Source organism: Carassius gibelio, chromosome A5 (genome assembly GCF_023724105.1).
Source record: "Carassius gibelio isolate Cgi1373 ecotype wild population from Czech Republic chromosome A5, carGib1.2-hapl.c, whole genome shotgun sequence".
NCBI classification, from domain to species: domain Eukaryota; kingdom Metazoa; phylum Chordata; class Actinopteri; order Cypriniformes; family Cyprinidae; genus Carassius; species Carassius gibelio.
The window spans coordinates 5,659,276-5,673,473 of record NC_068375.1 but is presented as its reverse complement, the minus strand read 5'-3'; the positions used below and the strand labels follow the sequence as shown (position 1 = coordinate 5,673,473).

Sequence of the window (14,198 nt, the reverse complement as noted above, 5' to 3'; positions counted from 1 at the left end):
ATGCATAAAATTCATGTTTACTGTATTTTTTTATCAAATGAATGCAGCTTTTGTGAGCTGAAGAGACGTCTATCAAAAACCAACAACAACTTGCGGACCTTAAAGGTCGCGCTTTTTGAAGCTTTGATTGTGTTTACAGTGTGCAATATAACATGTGTTCATATTTCGCGTGTAAAACAACAGTATTTTTCACACAATTCACCTATCTGTATACTGTTGTTTTTACTTTCATAAAAATGATTGTACCAGCGGTTCCTGTGTTGTGATTCGACAGGAATCACAACACAGGATGTTGTGTTTTGTAGGCAAATTCTGTTAAATAAAATATCTCGCTTGGCATTGAACTTTGAGCTTTAGAATTTTACAGATATTATTTATACTCTAACAACAACATTACACACTAACTAAAGTTTAAAACATGGGATCACGAAGAACGGGACCTTTAAACTTTGTATGCTGTTCAAAGAAGACTGTCAAATTGATGCATATAAATGACAATAATGTTCATTTAATGTCATATCAAAGTGGGGGAAAAATTATAGACTTCTAGTATCTTTTAATAAACTTTTTGACAAACAACAGCTGTCATGTCTAATATCTATGAGCTATAAAAAATAAATTGTCGCATCATGCAGCCGGACTGCCAACACTATACAGATCTAACACATACTCGACATTCTCTCTGCTGGATTTCACAGATTTATAAAGAGAAATTTTTGGGAGAGTACATACTTTATGTCTGTCGTACTTTAAGCCAAAGCCTGTATATTTCATGAAGGTTTGAAAAATGTGCCATTTTGGCCAGAAAATGCAGGCAGATTTCTCAAGCGTATGCATGCCCTGCAATTTCACAGCATTTTAGCACATCTGCTCCCCGTGAATCAAATAGCTTGTGGTGAAGCAAAGATCTGCAAGCTGTAATAAAAAACCTTTTACTCATAATGATCCTTTTTATTTATAAACACATGTATACTTCAAATCCTCTGCACATTTTAAACCTTACATTTCTCAACTATTTTACTTTGAAAAACTGCATAAAAACCGAAAATAACAAACTTCACACTTCAAATCATGCGTCTTGAAGAAACCTATTTTTTGTTGTTGTTTTTTTTTTAAATCAGAATTACAATGCATGTATGATGGATGATAAAACAATCAGGCAATACAGGTATTTTAAGAAAATGTCCAATTTTGTTTTGCTGTAGTAGTTCTCAACCTAAACTTCTCAGCGATCACAGTATGAGCCAAACACTCCAGCTGAGAGCAATTATCAGCCTCACACCAAATAAAACTAAAGACAGTTTTGTTTCACGAGTCTATGTGTCAGATGAAAAAATAATAATAATAAAAAACAAAACAAAAATAAAAACCTTTTTGAGATATATATATATATATATATATATATATATATATATATTTTTTTTTTTTTTTTTTTTTTTTTTTTTTTGCTATATTCAAATTATTTCTCCTCTTAGATCTAATGATGTACATATAAATGACATCATAAAAAGTCAAAAGTATTTTTCTTCATAATTTCCACTAATCCATGACTTATCACTCATAAATACGAATTTGTTTTTTTACAACTTTTATCTCATAATTTGAACTTCTTTGCCAAAGCTATGACATCGTCTCTTATAATTTGCCACTACGCCATCATGTCAACTTTTACCTAGTATTTTTCTTATTTTTCATCACAATGAGCTTAAAAAAATAAAAATAAAAACCTGTACGACAAAACATACATACTTATATTTATTATATATTCTCAATAAAATAAGTATTAAAATCTTACATATTTTTTTCTGGAAACAAGAAAAAAAAAAAAAAAAAACGATCACTAACAATTTGTTTTGAATGTATGTTTAACCCTCTGGAGTCTAAGGGTATTTTTGGGGCCTGGAGAAGTTTTGTCATGTGAAATATTATGAAGTTTCAATAACAATATACTCTACTACTGTAGATAAGGAATGAGAATATACATGCCTTTTCTACAGTAGTAGTGTATCTTGTTATTGAAACTTATAATAATATAATAATATTTCACTTGATTATACATTTAGTCAGGAATAACTAGTAAAATGTTTACACGTTATGTTAAAACTAGTACAAGTATATTAATAAATAAAAGAGAGACTTACTCATGTTTATTATCTCTGCTGAATAGTAGAGTGCTTCATTCTTTTTTTTTTTTTTTTTCTGAGGAAATCCAAATCTCAAATCCTCAACCACATCACATCTTTTTGGGGTTATATAATGTCTTAATCCTCTCATCACGAAGCAAACAGTAAAAAAAATAAAAAAATAAAAAAAACGAACAGTCTCGCTGCTTTTTCTTCCGCTGTGTGGCTTCAGTGTAACATTAGAATCTGAATAGCGCGTTCAACGCGGGGGCGTGGTCACATTAGAAGATAATGAAGGGAGACGTGGAAAACGGACATTGTGTTGTTTTCATATGGATTACTTTATCTCAGAATATTTGTTTTCGGAGGCACCTGTTTAGTTTAAAAGTAGACATGTCAAGCTTTCTATAGATCTCTCTCTCATGTCTCTACGTTGAGTATTCACTTACAGTTCAGAGTTACAGTTCATTTTAATGACGCGTGTCTAAAATCAGCGCAGACAAAGGCTGCAGACAGCACACCTTGTGTGTTATCTTTATTTTATAAATGCACAAAGTTTCGTTGTTATGTCTGTATAAAAAAAAAAAAGTAGACCCTTTACAGATTCGATTGAATCTAAAGTATTGCTCTTATCTGTACGATCAAAACTGAAAGTGTAATTTAAGTTATTTTCAGGGTTATCAGGAGAAAATGCCTCATTAAATTTTTTTGAATCATTTCTAAAGGGTTAAACCTCATATATATGACAAAGTGTTCATACAGGTATCAGTGTTTGCTGGTATGTGTGCGTGTGTGACAGAGAGAGAGAGTCATCACTGTCTCTATCTAATAAAAGTGAGGTGTGTTTTTGTGTTTGACACCCTGAGTACATCCAGAGCTTACAAAGCCCCTAACAGCCCTACCTGCAGAACTACAGAGCGAAACACACACACAAACACACCGGACATGAAAATCTGTCTGACCAGAATGAGGGGTAGGCCAAAGGCCATCACTTCTTCTGAGAGAAGCTCAAGGTCTCATATCAGCTCTCCTCTCCACTGGTCCCTTCTCACAGCGGTTAACACATATCTGATGCTGTCACTGTGATTGACTGCTGAACCCTGAAACAAGGCCAGTATTTCCATGCAGGACGCCTGCTATCGGATCCGTCCAGTGGTGCCCCCTGCCTGTGTCGACAGTCTCAGAGGATTTAGAGCAACAACTTCTGCAGGGTGATTCTGTGTTGAAGACCCCAGGCAGAGTTTTGATCCATACAGGAAGTTCTAGGTCCAGTATGAAACAAGCTAAAGGCAGAGGGTAGATTTTCAACAAAAATGCCTACAAATACATTAACAACGCATTTCAAGAAAGAAACACAGACACACTTTCTTTTTTAGACAAATCACACACACACTGAGCACATCCTCGTCTCACTGTTGTCAGTACTGCTCTCTCTCGCTCTCTCTGATGAACAGTAAATATGATTTGATGGTAATTGTGGTCTTTGCCTCATGCGCAGTGAAAGGTTGATGACCCATCGCAGCTTTCAGGAATACTTAATTTAACAGGCCAGCCGTCTGCCCACAGACCAAAGAGCCGAGCAAGAGAACAAGATGACAGCCTTCATTGATTCAGCTCTATTTATTATTATTAATGGAATATAGTTATATTTTTATTTTTTATTTTTTAACCATTAGGCAGTCTTGGCCTGCTCCGAGTGTGTGTAGACTGTGTGCACTCCTCACTGCTGTGTGTGTGCACTTGGATGGGTGGAATGAAGAGCACAAATTCTGAGTATGGGATACCATATTGGGCAGGTGTCCTGTCCAGTCCTTTCCTTTCCAAGCAAGATCTGAAATGTCCACTGTCCACTATATTGGATTGACATTCTTAAAATAGTGTATACCCTGGCGAGGGGTTTTGGAGCAGAGCAAATATGATTATATTTTCCCATCACACAGCTCCTATATTTTCTCTATTATTTGCTTTTATTTTATTCACCATTGGGTCATTTTTCTTAAAACTGGTCCCTGAAGTGTTTACAATCCAAAGCAATCCAGTTTATTGGCCCCAAAAAATCACGTTAAAGTGTATATAAACTGAAAATAAGCGACAATCAGAATCACGTCTACCTCTCCAGCCGTGAGATGACTGACAGTGAGGCTTGATTATTCCGGGATCAAGCTCCCTCGACAGACTCATATCCCACATAATCAATTATGCAGAAGTGTTGCTGTGAAAAGCAGAATGACGCCCCTCTGTCCGCAGAGACAAGCCCCTCTCTGACTGAGCTGACCGCATTACAATAGTGCAGCTTGTCCTTTTATTGTTCATTGGGCAATAATTAATGTGCAGTGATTAACTGAAGGACGACTTTATGAAAGCAGAAATATTGTCACTCTCATGAGGGACCAGCAAACTGAACAGAGCACACATTTAATTTATTATTACAGGAAAGATCCGACTTATATTTTGTGAAGAAAATGTAAAGCTCACTGGGAACAGTACAGTGTGAATTGCAAAATGTACAAAAGTAAATGTCAAGCAATATTGATAGTAAATCATATCTTGGTAATAATAATCTACTTTAACTAATAATCATTAACAAATAGAAATCTGTGTTCATATATTAGTATATTTAAACATAAAAGTGCAGGAAGCTTTTAGCTATTTGTCTGTTTTATGATGCCTTGTGAAAAATACGTTTACTTTTGCATACTTTTAAGTACACTTATGAAAATAATATACTTAAGAGTGAACTACATGCAATGTTTTCAGACACTGTGATTAAATAAAAAATGCATTACAACTGAAATGCAATTGACTGAACTGTAGAGTGTTATATGTAGGCCTTTAAAGGGGGGGGGGGGGGGGGGTTGAAATGCTATTTCATGTATACTGAGTTTTTTACACTGTTAAAGAGTTGGATTCCCATGCTAAACATGGACAAAGTTTCAAAAATTAAGTTGTACGTTTGAAGGAGTATTTCTGTTCCAAAAATACTCCTTCCGGTTTGTCACAAGTTTCGGAAAGTTTTTTTTTTCGAGTATGGCTCTGTGTGACGTAAGATGGAGCAGAATTTCCTTATATGGGTCCTGACGCACTTCTGCCGGAAGAGCGCACGCTCCCGTATAGCAGATCACTGAGAGCACAACAGACTTCACTGATCAGAGTGAGAGCGAAATGTTACAAAAGAAGTGTGTTTTTGGTTGCCAGGGCAAGACAACCCTGCACAGATTACCAAAAAAAAAAAAAACAGCATTAAGGGACCAGTGGATGGAGTTTATTTTTACAGAGCATCAACGGAGTTGTGCAAGTGTTTTTGTTTGTTCCCTGCATTTCGAAGATGCTTGTTTTACAAACAAGGCCCAGTTTGACGACGGATTTGAACATCGTTTATTTCTTAAGGATAATGCAGTCCCAACAAAAAAGGGTCACGATCGTGTGTTGGAACCGCATGCGGTGAGTAAAACTGCTTCAAATATCTCTGTGTTGTGAACTTTGCTATCGGAGAGTAAGCACATCAAGTAAACAACATGCGATGTTGTCATCAAACTGCACTTTCCACATGTACAGCTTAAAAAAAAAAAAAAAAAAAGACGACAAAGTGGAACTTAGTCATTTTCCAAAACCGCTAAGCAAATATATACAATTTCAGTACATACCACATAGAGTCGTTGCTGCTGCTGCTCTTGTTAAATTTCAGCCTCTGGATCTGATTCTGGATCATAAATAAACGGCTGTATCTGACTGTAAGCCATGGTTTGTTTTGGATGTTTTTTTCCTCACGGTAATGTCACAGCTTTGTAACAACAATGAGTCTTACAGAATAATTAACTCAAATGATATATAGGGAATTTGAATAATTAATCAGGAATATGATTAATTTAAATCTCAGATGACAGTTACATTAAATTTGATTGATTATGAAAAATAGCTCAATTGCCTATAAAAATAAATAATCACAGGGCACTGTAACTTACTCATTAATATGTCAATATTACATTCTTCATATCAATTGTTGTGATAGCTCTTACTGTAAATTACTGCAAATCAAACCGTGGTATGTCCAGCAAACCACTGTAGACCTATCAATTTTCAATAAAGTTATCACGCCTTATAATTCAAGGAAAAGTATTCTCTGGCCATGAAAATATTATCCTATCCTTATGATAAATTTAGTTTCTAAATTTAGAGCTTGTAGCTAAAGATCAGACCTCTCAGTGACTCGTAATGTGAGTGGGGTGGAGTCCAAGCCAATCGTCAGTATATGGGTTTTTAATAATTAAACTAGTAATACATCAAACTACAAATCACACAGAGTAAATATGCGTACGACAATACAAACAGTAAGCTTTATACAATACATAACGAATCCAAATAAAAGAGAGAGAGAGAGAGAGAGAGAGAGAGAGAGAGAGAGAGAGAGAGAGAGAGAGAGAGAGAGAGAGAGAGAAAATAGAATGAGATCACATAAGGAGCTCAGGTATGAAAATCATAGTCAGTAACTTTTGGAAGCCAACAACAAATCAGATCATAACAACACTTTAAACCAGCATTTAAATCTCCATAGAAAAGTGATACTTGCATGGCCCAGCGCGTGAGCGTGGTCTTTTTGTGAAGCTTTGTGCGCTTGTCCTTTTGAAAACAGCGTGCGTGTGCCGGAGGCCATGTGACGCGTGTGCACGCTTCGCTGGATCTTTGCGTGAGCGTGGAGCACGTGGTCCTTTGTTCTGTCCTCGCGCGGTATTTGAAAGGTTCAACAAACAATGTCCCAGAATTCGTCTTCCTTGCGTGGAGAGGCGAATAGTTGAATAAACTTAGTAAAGAAAAGAAACGAACGAAACGAAAGCTTCTAAAGGAGCCATTAAAATGGCTTTTTTTCTCTCAGCCCCTGTGCTAAGGGGGGGGGCTTGCGCTATGAGCGCGGCACGAGGCCGCGCGGAGGGTCGCACAGGAGAGCAGCGTGTCCGAGAACCAAGAACGAGAAGAAGAGGAAGAAGAGCGGTGGACCTTGTTTGGTCAATTCTTATAGTTTGAAATAGTTCACGCCCCTTTTTCGCGTAAACAGCCAATGAAAGTCCGCGATCTGAAGCGGAGGGAAAAGTTCCTTTGTCTCTGTGGAGACAACCCCCCCTGGAGATCTAGGGCTTGTCCAAATTCCAGGGATTATTCTAGCAAGTTTGTAATTCAGATTACATACATATTTCATTACTTTGCGCTAGATAAATGGGTCTGTCAGAGCATGACGATTAGAACAAGACTAAACATAATAGATATATGTGATCAAAACATGAAGTTACATTCAAATGTAGAATTACGCATATTTAAAGATCTGTTTAACACATGATAACACTGCAGATGTTGGGAAACATCTAAATGTACCAAAAGGGAATACATAATACATGTATAAAACATAAAACAGAAAGTTAATGAATACATTCCATAGAATGCATTGTTCAAAAGAAGCCAGTGATTTGGCTTCTCTCCTGTCCTGTGTGGTCGTAAACTTTTACGACCTGCAAAAGTGGGGGTTGCAGAAACATGGCTCTCTTTGAGAAGGTTAAAGTGAGGAAAGACATTTCCTAAAGTATAAGCTTAGCACTTATACTCTTCACATAACAAGGATTAACCATTTTATGCAATCCATAAACATATTTAAAATACATATTAATAATAAAATGAAAGTAAGGAACTTATACGAAAGGTTTCCTTTGTCTCCAGTGTTGGAATGTGGTTGGGGATTTTCATTTCTTCTTTGAAGCTCGCATGGGCATCGTAAATAATTTAAGTCCAGCCAGGCTGGCGCCAGGCCAGGCACTTGGTGCAAAAAGAGTTTCATTTGGAAAATCTGAATTAAACACATGAATCGATGATCTGCATATCCGTTACAGCTTCCAGACGCGCTCAACTCAAAAGCTTACTCGCGCTCATGATTCTTTAGCTCCACCCACACGTCACGCCTCTAGGCGCTCGTGTTTTTCCGGGAAAAATTGGTACAGACTATCTTTCTCTTATGAATATAATAAAACTAAAGACTTTTTGGAGTTATGAAGGATGCAGTCTTACTCTATAGGTACTCAAGATTAACAGGATATTGAGTGAAAACGAGCATTTCACCCCCATGTACTATGTAAACAAAGTTTTATTTTGAAAGTGTTTAATCACGATTAATCAATTTGACAGTACTAATGTAATCTCAATATGTAATTTCACGCATATGAAATATGATTAAAGTGCACTGCTGAATTCACTAACAAGCATTTATGGTAAACTAAAATATAATTTAATTTCTATTGGAATCCGTATGTTGTGTTTGATGAACTTTAAAAACATTTAAAATGTTAAATGTAATAATGAATGACACATTACAGTTGAAATTAGAATCAAGTGCTCCACATTTGCTTTAGTATGTTAAATAGCGCATCAAAATGTGTCTTCTATAAAAAATTTGAAAAATTATATTTTAAACGATTTTAAAATGTATTTTAAAGTAAATTTTTATTTGACATTATTAAAAAGTGAACTTGAGTGTGTTAAAAAAACAGTCACAAATGAGTACAATACTTCTATTCATTAAATCTATTTTTAAGATTTGAATTACTCTGCAAGTTCACATTCAGTACAACCGAACACATTTTGTTCAACATTTTTTTTTTTTTTTGTATTTACGTGCTGTAAGTAATTAGAAGATCCTTTACAGAGGGCAAATCATTGTGCTCTTATTAACACTAACACACACACACACACACACACAAAGGAATTAAAAAGCATAAGGACACTGCTCGCCTGTGAGTTGGTGATCTGGTTTATTTTTCCAGATTTAAGGACACATCTGCATGTACGGTTGCCACCTGTATATTTCTCAGAATTAATTGAAATAATAATGAATAGCAGAGAGCTGGATCCGATACGGAATTCATGAAGCAAGTTTTGGTCTGACGCCAGGAAAATATGCTTCATTATTTATTCAGCCTCTACCTCCTCCTGTTTGTCAACATCACTCAGATGGATCCTCATCCTTCATCCACAGACACGCACCAATATCAGACTGCAAGAGCCAATTAAATCTTGCCACACACTTAAAGTAAACAACAGATCTTATCCAAAACATTCAATTATAGACTATGCTTTAATATAAGTATACAAATACAGTGATCATCCTCCACTAAAATCCAGATGCATCAGTGGGCAAATAGAGACACGAACAGAAGAACAAACACTGTAAGACAAATCCTGTTCTATTTACAGTGAAGAACTGCCAACTTTGGCTGCTAGAAATTCATAACATTTCTGGAATTATAATAAGGCACCTGTGTATTGTATATGGAGGATAATGTAAATATAATTAGGGTTGGGCTGATAGACGTAGAAATTGTGATGTTTCATGGGCATCTGTGATGCCCCCCAGCCCCTGCCGCACCTTTATGAATGCACGATCACTTTTGAGATTTGTGATCACGTGTAGTCTGTTTATACAGTGGAGTGGCAGTACTACACATTTTACAAGATTATATGTTTGTCAGTGGTACTGAGGATCTGCAAATCAATCGCCATCGTCCTCAGCTATCTCTCCTTACACAGTGTCTACACCGGATGTGAAAGTTGTCATGTAGCGCTGCGCTGCATCAGCTAAGACTGTTTATACAAGACGCGACAAAGGGACCATTGAAAATCATTTGAGATTTGTGTCGCCATGTCATAAATAGAAACTTCGCAGCAGTTTACTGTCAGGGATTTGTGGTGTCATGCCGCGCCACATCCAGTGTAGACAGCATCCTGCCGATGTCATCGTCCATCGCAATGTTTCACTGTAGACATCGCTCAACACCAAATATAATCACACATTTTAACAATTAAAATCTGTTTTGTACTTTCCAATTAATGGATAACCACCATAAAAATACAGGTGGTTAATCAAAATAATATAATTAAGGTTCATCAATAATGGCCTTTTTTATGAAAAGCAGCACAACACTGGCAACAAAGATAAAAATATCCTTTGGGTAACAGACATGACACTAAAATAATACAGTATTTATTTTCTTGCTTGCTTACTTATTCATTCATTAATTAATTCAATCAATCTTAAAGTTGTGATAACTAATTAATTTAAGTTATTGTGGAAATTTACCAGCTGCCATACAGGGTTAAACAGAAATAACACCATTTTAGACCCTCTTTAAATATCACATCATCAAATTTCTATATCTCTTTTATCTTGCGACTGATTAATTCAGCAGTCACTAAGGTCACCCATTGATAAATGGAGAATTTATCTGTTTAAAATTCACAAGAAAATCTCATTTCATACTTAAATGAAACCAATGTAGAGTTGAAGGCGTTCCTTGAATGTAGATCAATGCGACCTTACACACTGAATTTGATGATTCAAGCACCCTGAACAGCTTTAATCAAGCCTCAGTCCTCAGTTTACAGATTCCTTTTTCGTCCAATGACGCTGGGGGCTCTCTGTTATGAATTGTGCTGCAATAGGACAGTATTCACAACTTGACGATAAATTGCAAAACACATTTAAGTTATATTCTTAAACAACTCATATGTCTCTGTTATTGAAAAATCAAACTGGGTACAATTCTTGGAAGCAGATAAATTTATAAATGAGATAAATAATGTTTTATTTTACAGTAATTAATTATTCCTTTACTATAAAAAATATATATCACTGCAGGCTCCCTATCAAACATGGCATTCTATACTTAATGAACACAGAGAATGGATGGATAGAACAATAACCATCTATTCTCAAAATGAATAAACTTATGAACAAACAACAAATTTGGAAAGCACTATTCAAAACCAAAGACTGTACTTGTTAAGTCTGTATTGAATATATGTCGGACACTATGGCCTTGACTGCCCTCTCCTGGGACGGAGATCTAACCAACTCATCAACTTAGATTCAATGGCTCTCTATCTCTCCCCTGGTTCTCTCAGTCTATGTCTTACAATGAATTCAGGTCAATGGCTATAATTAGCCTGCGGTTGGCAGGTGACTTCACATCAAACACCAAGAAGTGCTCAAATGTGCCACGTCAGTGTCACTTGAAAGATAGAGGGGGAAAAAAGAAATAAAAAAAATCCCCTCATAACTATCATTATGATGTTTTAACAATAGAGAATGCACTTTACCAGCACACTGAAGATATAAGTAAGAATATAAGTATTGGTTTAAAGCACACCGGACTGTTTTGAGACAAGGATTGCTAACAGTTATTGGTTAACTCAGTTTCTGATGTCTGTGTGGCTTCAAGGGTTAAAAAGCAGACTTCAGCTGTGATGATGAGGATTGGATGGAATAAGTCTGGGCATAACCATGAGCATGATACTGGAACACAGCTGTAGCTAAAATCAAGAAAACTGCCAAAGTCCAAAACTCAGCTAATCCCAAACCCAATTCCTAAACCTAACCCTAAAATCTTAATGTGGTTCCAGAAACCTGTTCTTGGCAAATCATGCAGACAATTCAAATATGTAGAGGATCAGATCCAAACCATCCACATATTTTCTTAAAATATATCTGTTAGGGTTAGGGTTAGGTTAGGGTTATCTAATAGAGAACAGACAGTGACAGAAATCTCACCTCTGTTATCCAAACAGTGTTTATGGTTGGCCTCTCCCATTCCTTTCCACAGACTGTCCACACTTTGGGTGCCCTGGCTGCTCAAGTCATCTTCTAGACGTGCTTTCCCATCTAGTAGATGTCCGGGCTGCTCGTCCTCTTCACAGTCACAGTCGTCGAGGATGGGTGTCTCACGGATGGGCATACCAATGACAGAGCTGTGCTGGAGGGGTCTGGGCCCACGGAAGCTGTCCCTGCTCTGCGGAGGGCCCAATAGAACAGAGGGGATGTAGTGAATCTCATGCGTGGCCTCTGTGCTGGCACTCTTCTGAGGGGCACGACGACGCCTGCACCAGCGCTGTCGGGTGTAGAGTACCAGCGTGAAGAGTAGGATAAGTAACAGAAGAGCAATCAGACCACCCTTGAAAAGAAAGGACAAGAGAGAAATTTCAGAATTCCAAAGCAAAGAACAATCCTATACTTTCCCCACCATTAACTATCCTGAAATTACAACCATGTACTTACTCCTCAGGAAACCATAAGGAGACAGCCATCAGAAAATTGTAAGTAAGTAATTCTGGAGGCTGTAGAACAGGAGAATCTAATCCTGCTCTTAGAGGAACAAAGTCCTTCACAGTTTAGCTCCATCCTGCCCCAACACACTTTCCAGGAAGTTTCTAGCAATTATGAAGTAATTCTTGATTTGCTGGTTCAGATGTGTTTTAATATGATTGGAGGATGTTTGGTCCTGAAAAAACACTGCTGACCCTGGCTCAAATCTAAAATCATATGGCAAAAAAAAAAAAAAAAAAAAAAAAAAAAAACTTTAACGAGAATGTTGTTAAAGTCTTGTGCCCAGGCCAATCTAATCCTTAGACTAAAACTAAACATGTTTAGTATATAGATTGTCCATATTATACAACTGGGGTGTCCAAACCTGTTCCTGGAGGGCCACTATCCTGCAGAGTTTAGATTCAACCCTAAATTAACACACCGGGACCAGTGAATTTAGGCTTTTAGACATTGGGATTGGTTGGAACTCCAGGGAAAGGACTGGGCATCCCGGTTTTACTGGGACTGGGGAGCCCATTCCTGTTCCTGAAGGATCAATGTCCTGCAATGTTTAGGTTCAACCCTAATTAAACACACCTAAACCAGGTAAACAAGGTCTGGATGAGTGTTGAGAATTTACATACAGGTGTGTTAGTCCAGGTTGAAGCTAAACTCAACATTGTGTTGGTCCTCTGCAAATAAGTTCCGGCACCCCTGTACTAGGACCAACAAGAACACTGTTGTCCAAGCCTCCACCAGGTGGGCCAATGTTCTGTAGTGTTTAGCTCCAAGCTGTCCAAACAAACTTGTTTGTACATTTCTAGTAATCCTTTAGATCTTGATTGCTGGTTCAAGTGTGATTGGATTAGGATTAGGGAGGATAGTGACCCTCTAGTAGCAGGATTGGACACCCAAGACAAGGATGTTGATATTTTCCAATGTCATACTTGTTGCATTCATTGTCAAATCAGCTTAGTCAATATCTAGAATCTATGTTGTTATTAGCTGGACAAACCGGGTATTTATGAACTAATTTTGTCACATGCTGATTTGTTATGCAAAATACAAATTTGCAGATTTTGCGGGTATATAGAAGCGGTACTTGGATGATTCGAAAATAGATGCCAGAATAAAGCATGCATTTGGATAAGCTACAGTAATATAAGATGCATGGCCACAGACTTCAAACACTGTTCGTGTTTCACTGTCTTGTAAGGAGCCACTGAGATTTGCTCGTTACTTCTCAAGCTTGAGTGTCTGGCCTAAAGGTGCAATACACATAAAACAGCTGAAGATGCATTGCTGCATGGTTTGTCTCATTTCATGGCATGTCAGGGACATCAAAGATTTCTTCTCTCTCGAGCCGTTTGTGTGTAATACTCTTAAACCTGCAGTTGTGTTCAAGAGAGCAGTACTGAGCTGACAGATAAAGCATGCAGCGTAAAATTGTAATTAATGCAAACATGAAACATTATTTGAAACAATTAAATGTAATACTGCATTGTGCTCGTGCCATGTATTTTCAAGAGTTCATCTCAAAATCAGTGTGACATGGAATTGTATATGAAATGTTACTGCTCAGACAATGTTTTGTTTTTGTTTTTTTTTATACACATGTACATCATAAACCAGATCCATGACTATGGAAACACACCCAGGGGGGTATCAGGGCCCGTCCAATGGCCCAGGGCCCAAAATTGTCTTCTGATGTTTATTTGTTGCTTGTGCTGGTGGAGAGAAAATACCTCTGAGCTCATTTTTGAGACACTGGGATCTTTTGAAACTTTAAAAGAAATACATCTGAGAACTTCTTTTTTTCCTCACAAGAAACATCTAAGAAGCCAGAGCCTTCAGTAAAAGTCTCAATTTGCTCTCCATTATTCTCATTAAAGAAAAAAAAAATCAAGAGATCATAGAGATCTCATTTGAGATTTTTCTTTCTCCTGAGAACTAGCACTACA

General features: G+C 37.0%; 1 protein-coding gene across 2 annotated transcripts in view; it reads right to left on the bottom strand.

The window, feature by feature from the left end:
- LOC127989645 (astrotactin-2-like) overlaps window positions 1–14,198 on the bottom strand; it is a 463,909-nt gene that overhangs the window by 324,514 nt on the left and 125,197 nt on the right. For both annotated transcript variants that reach the window (XM_052591441.1, XM_052591440.1), the window contains exon 3: window positions 11,707–12,106. In XM_052591441.1, coding sequence (XP_052447401.1) covers window positions 11,707–12,106 — 400 coding nt within the window. The remainder of the gene's footprint in view (window positions 1–11,706; window positions 12,107–14,198) is intronic.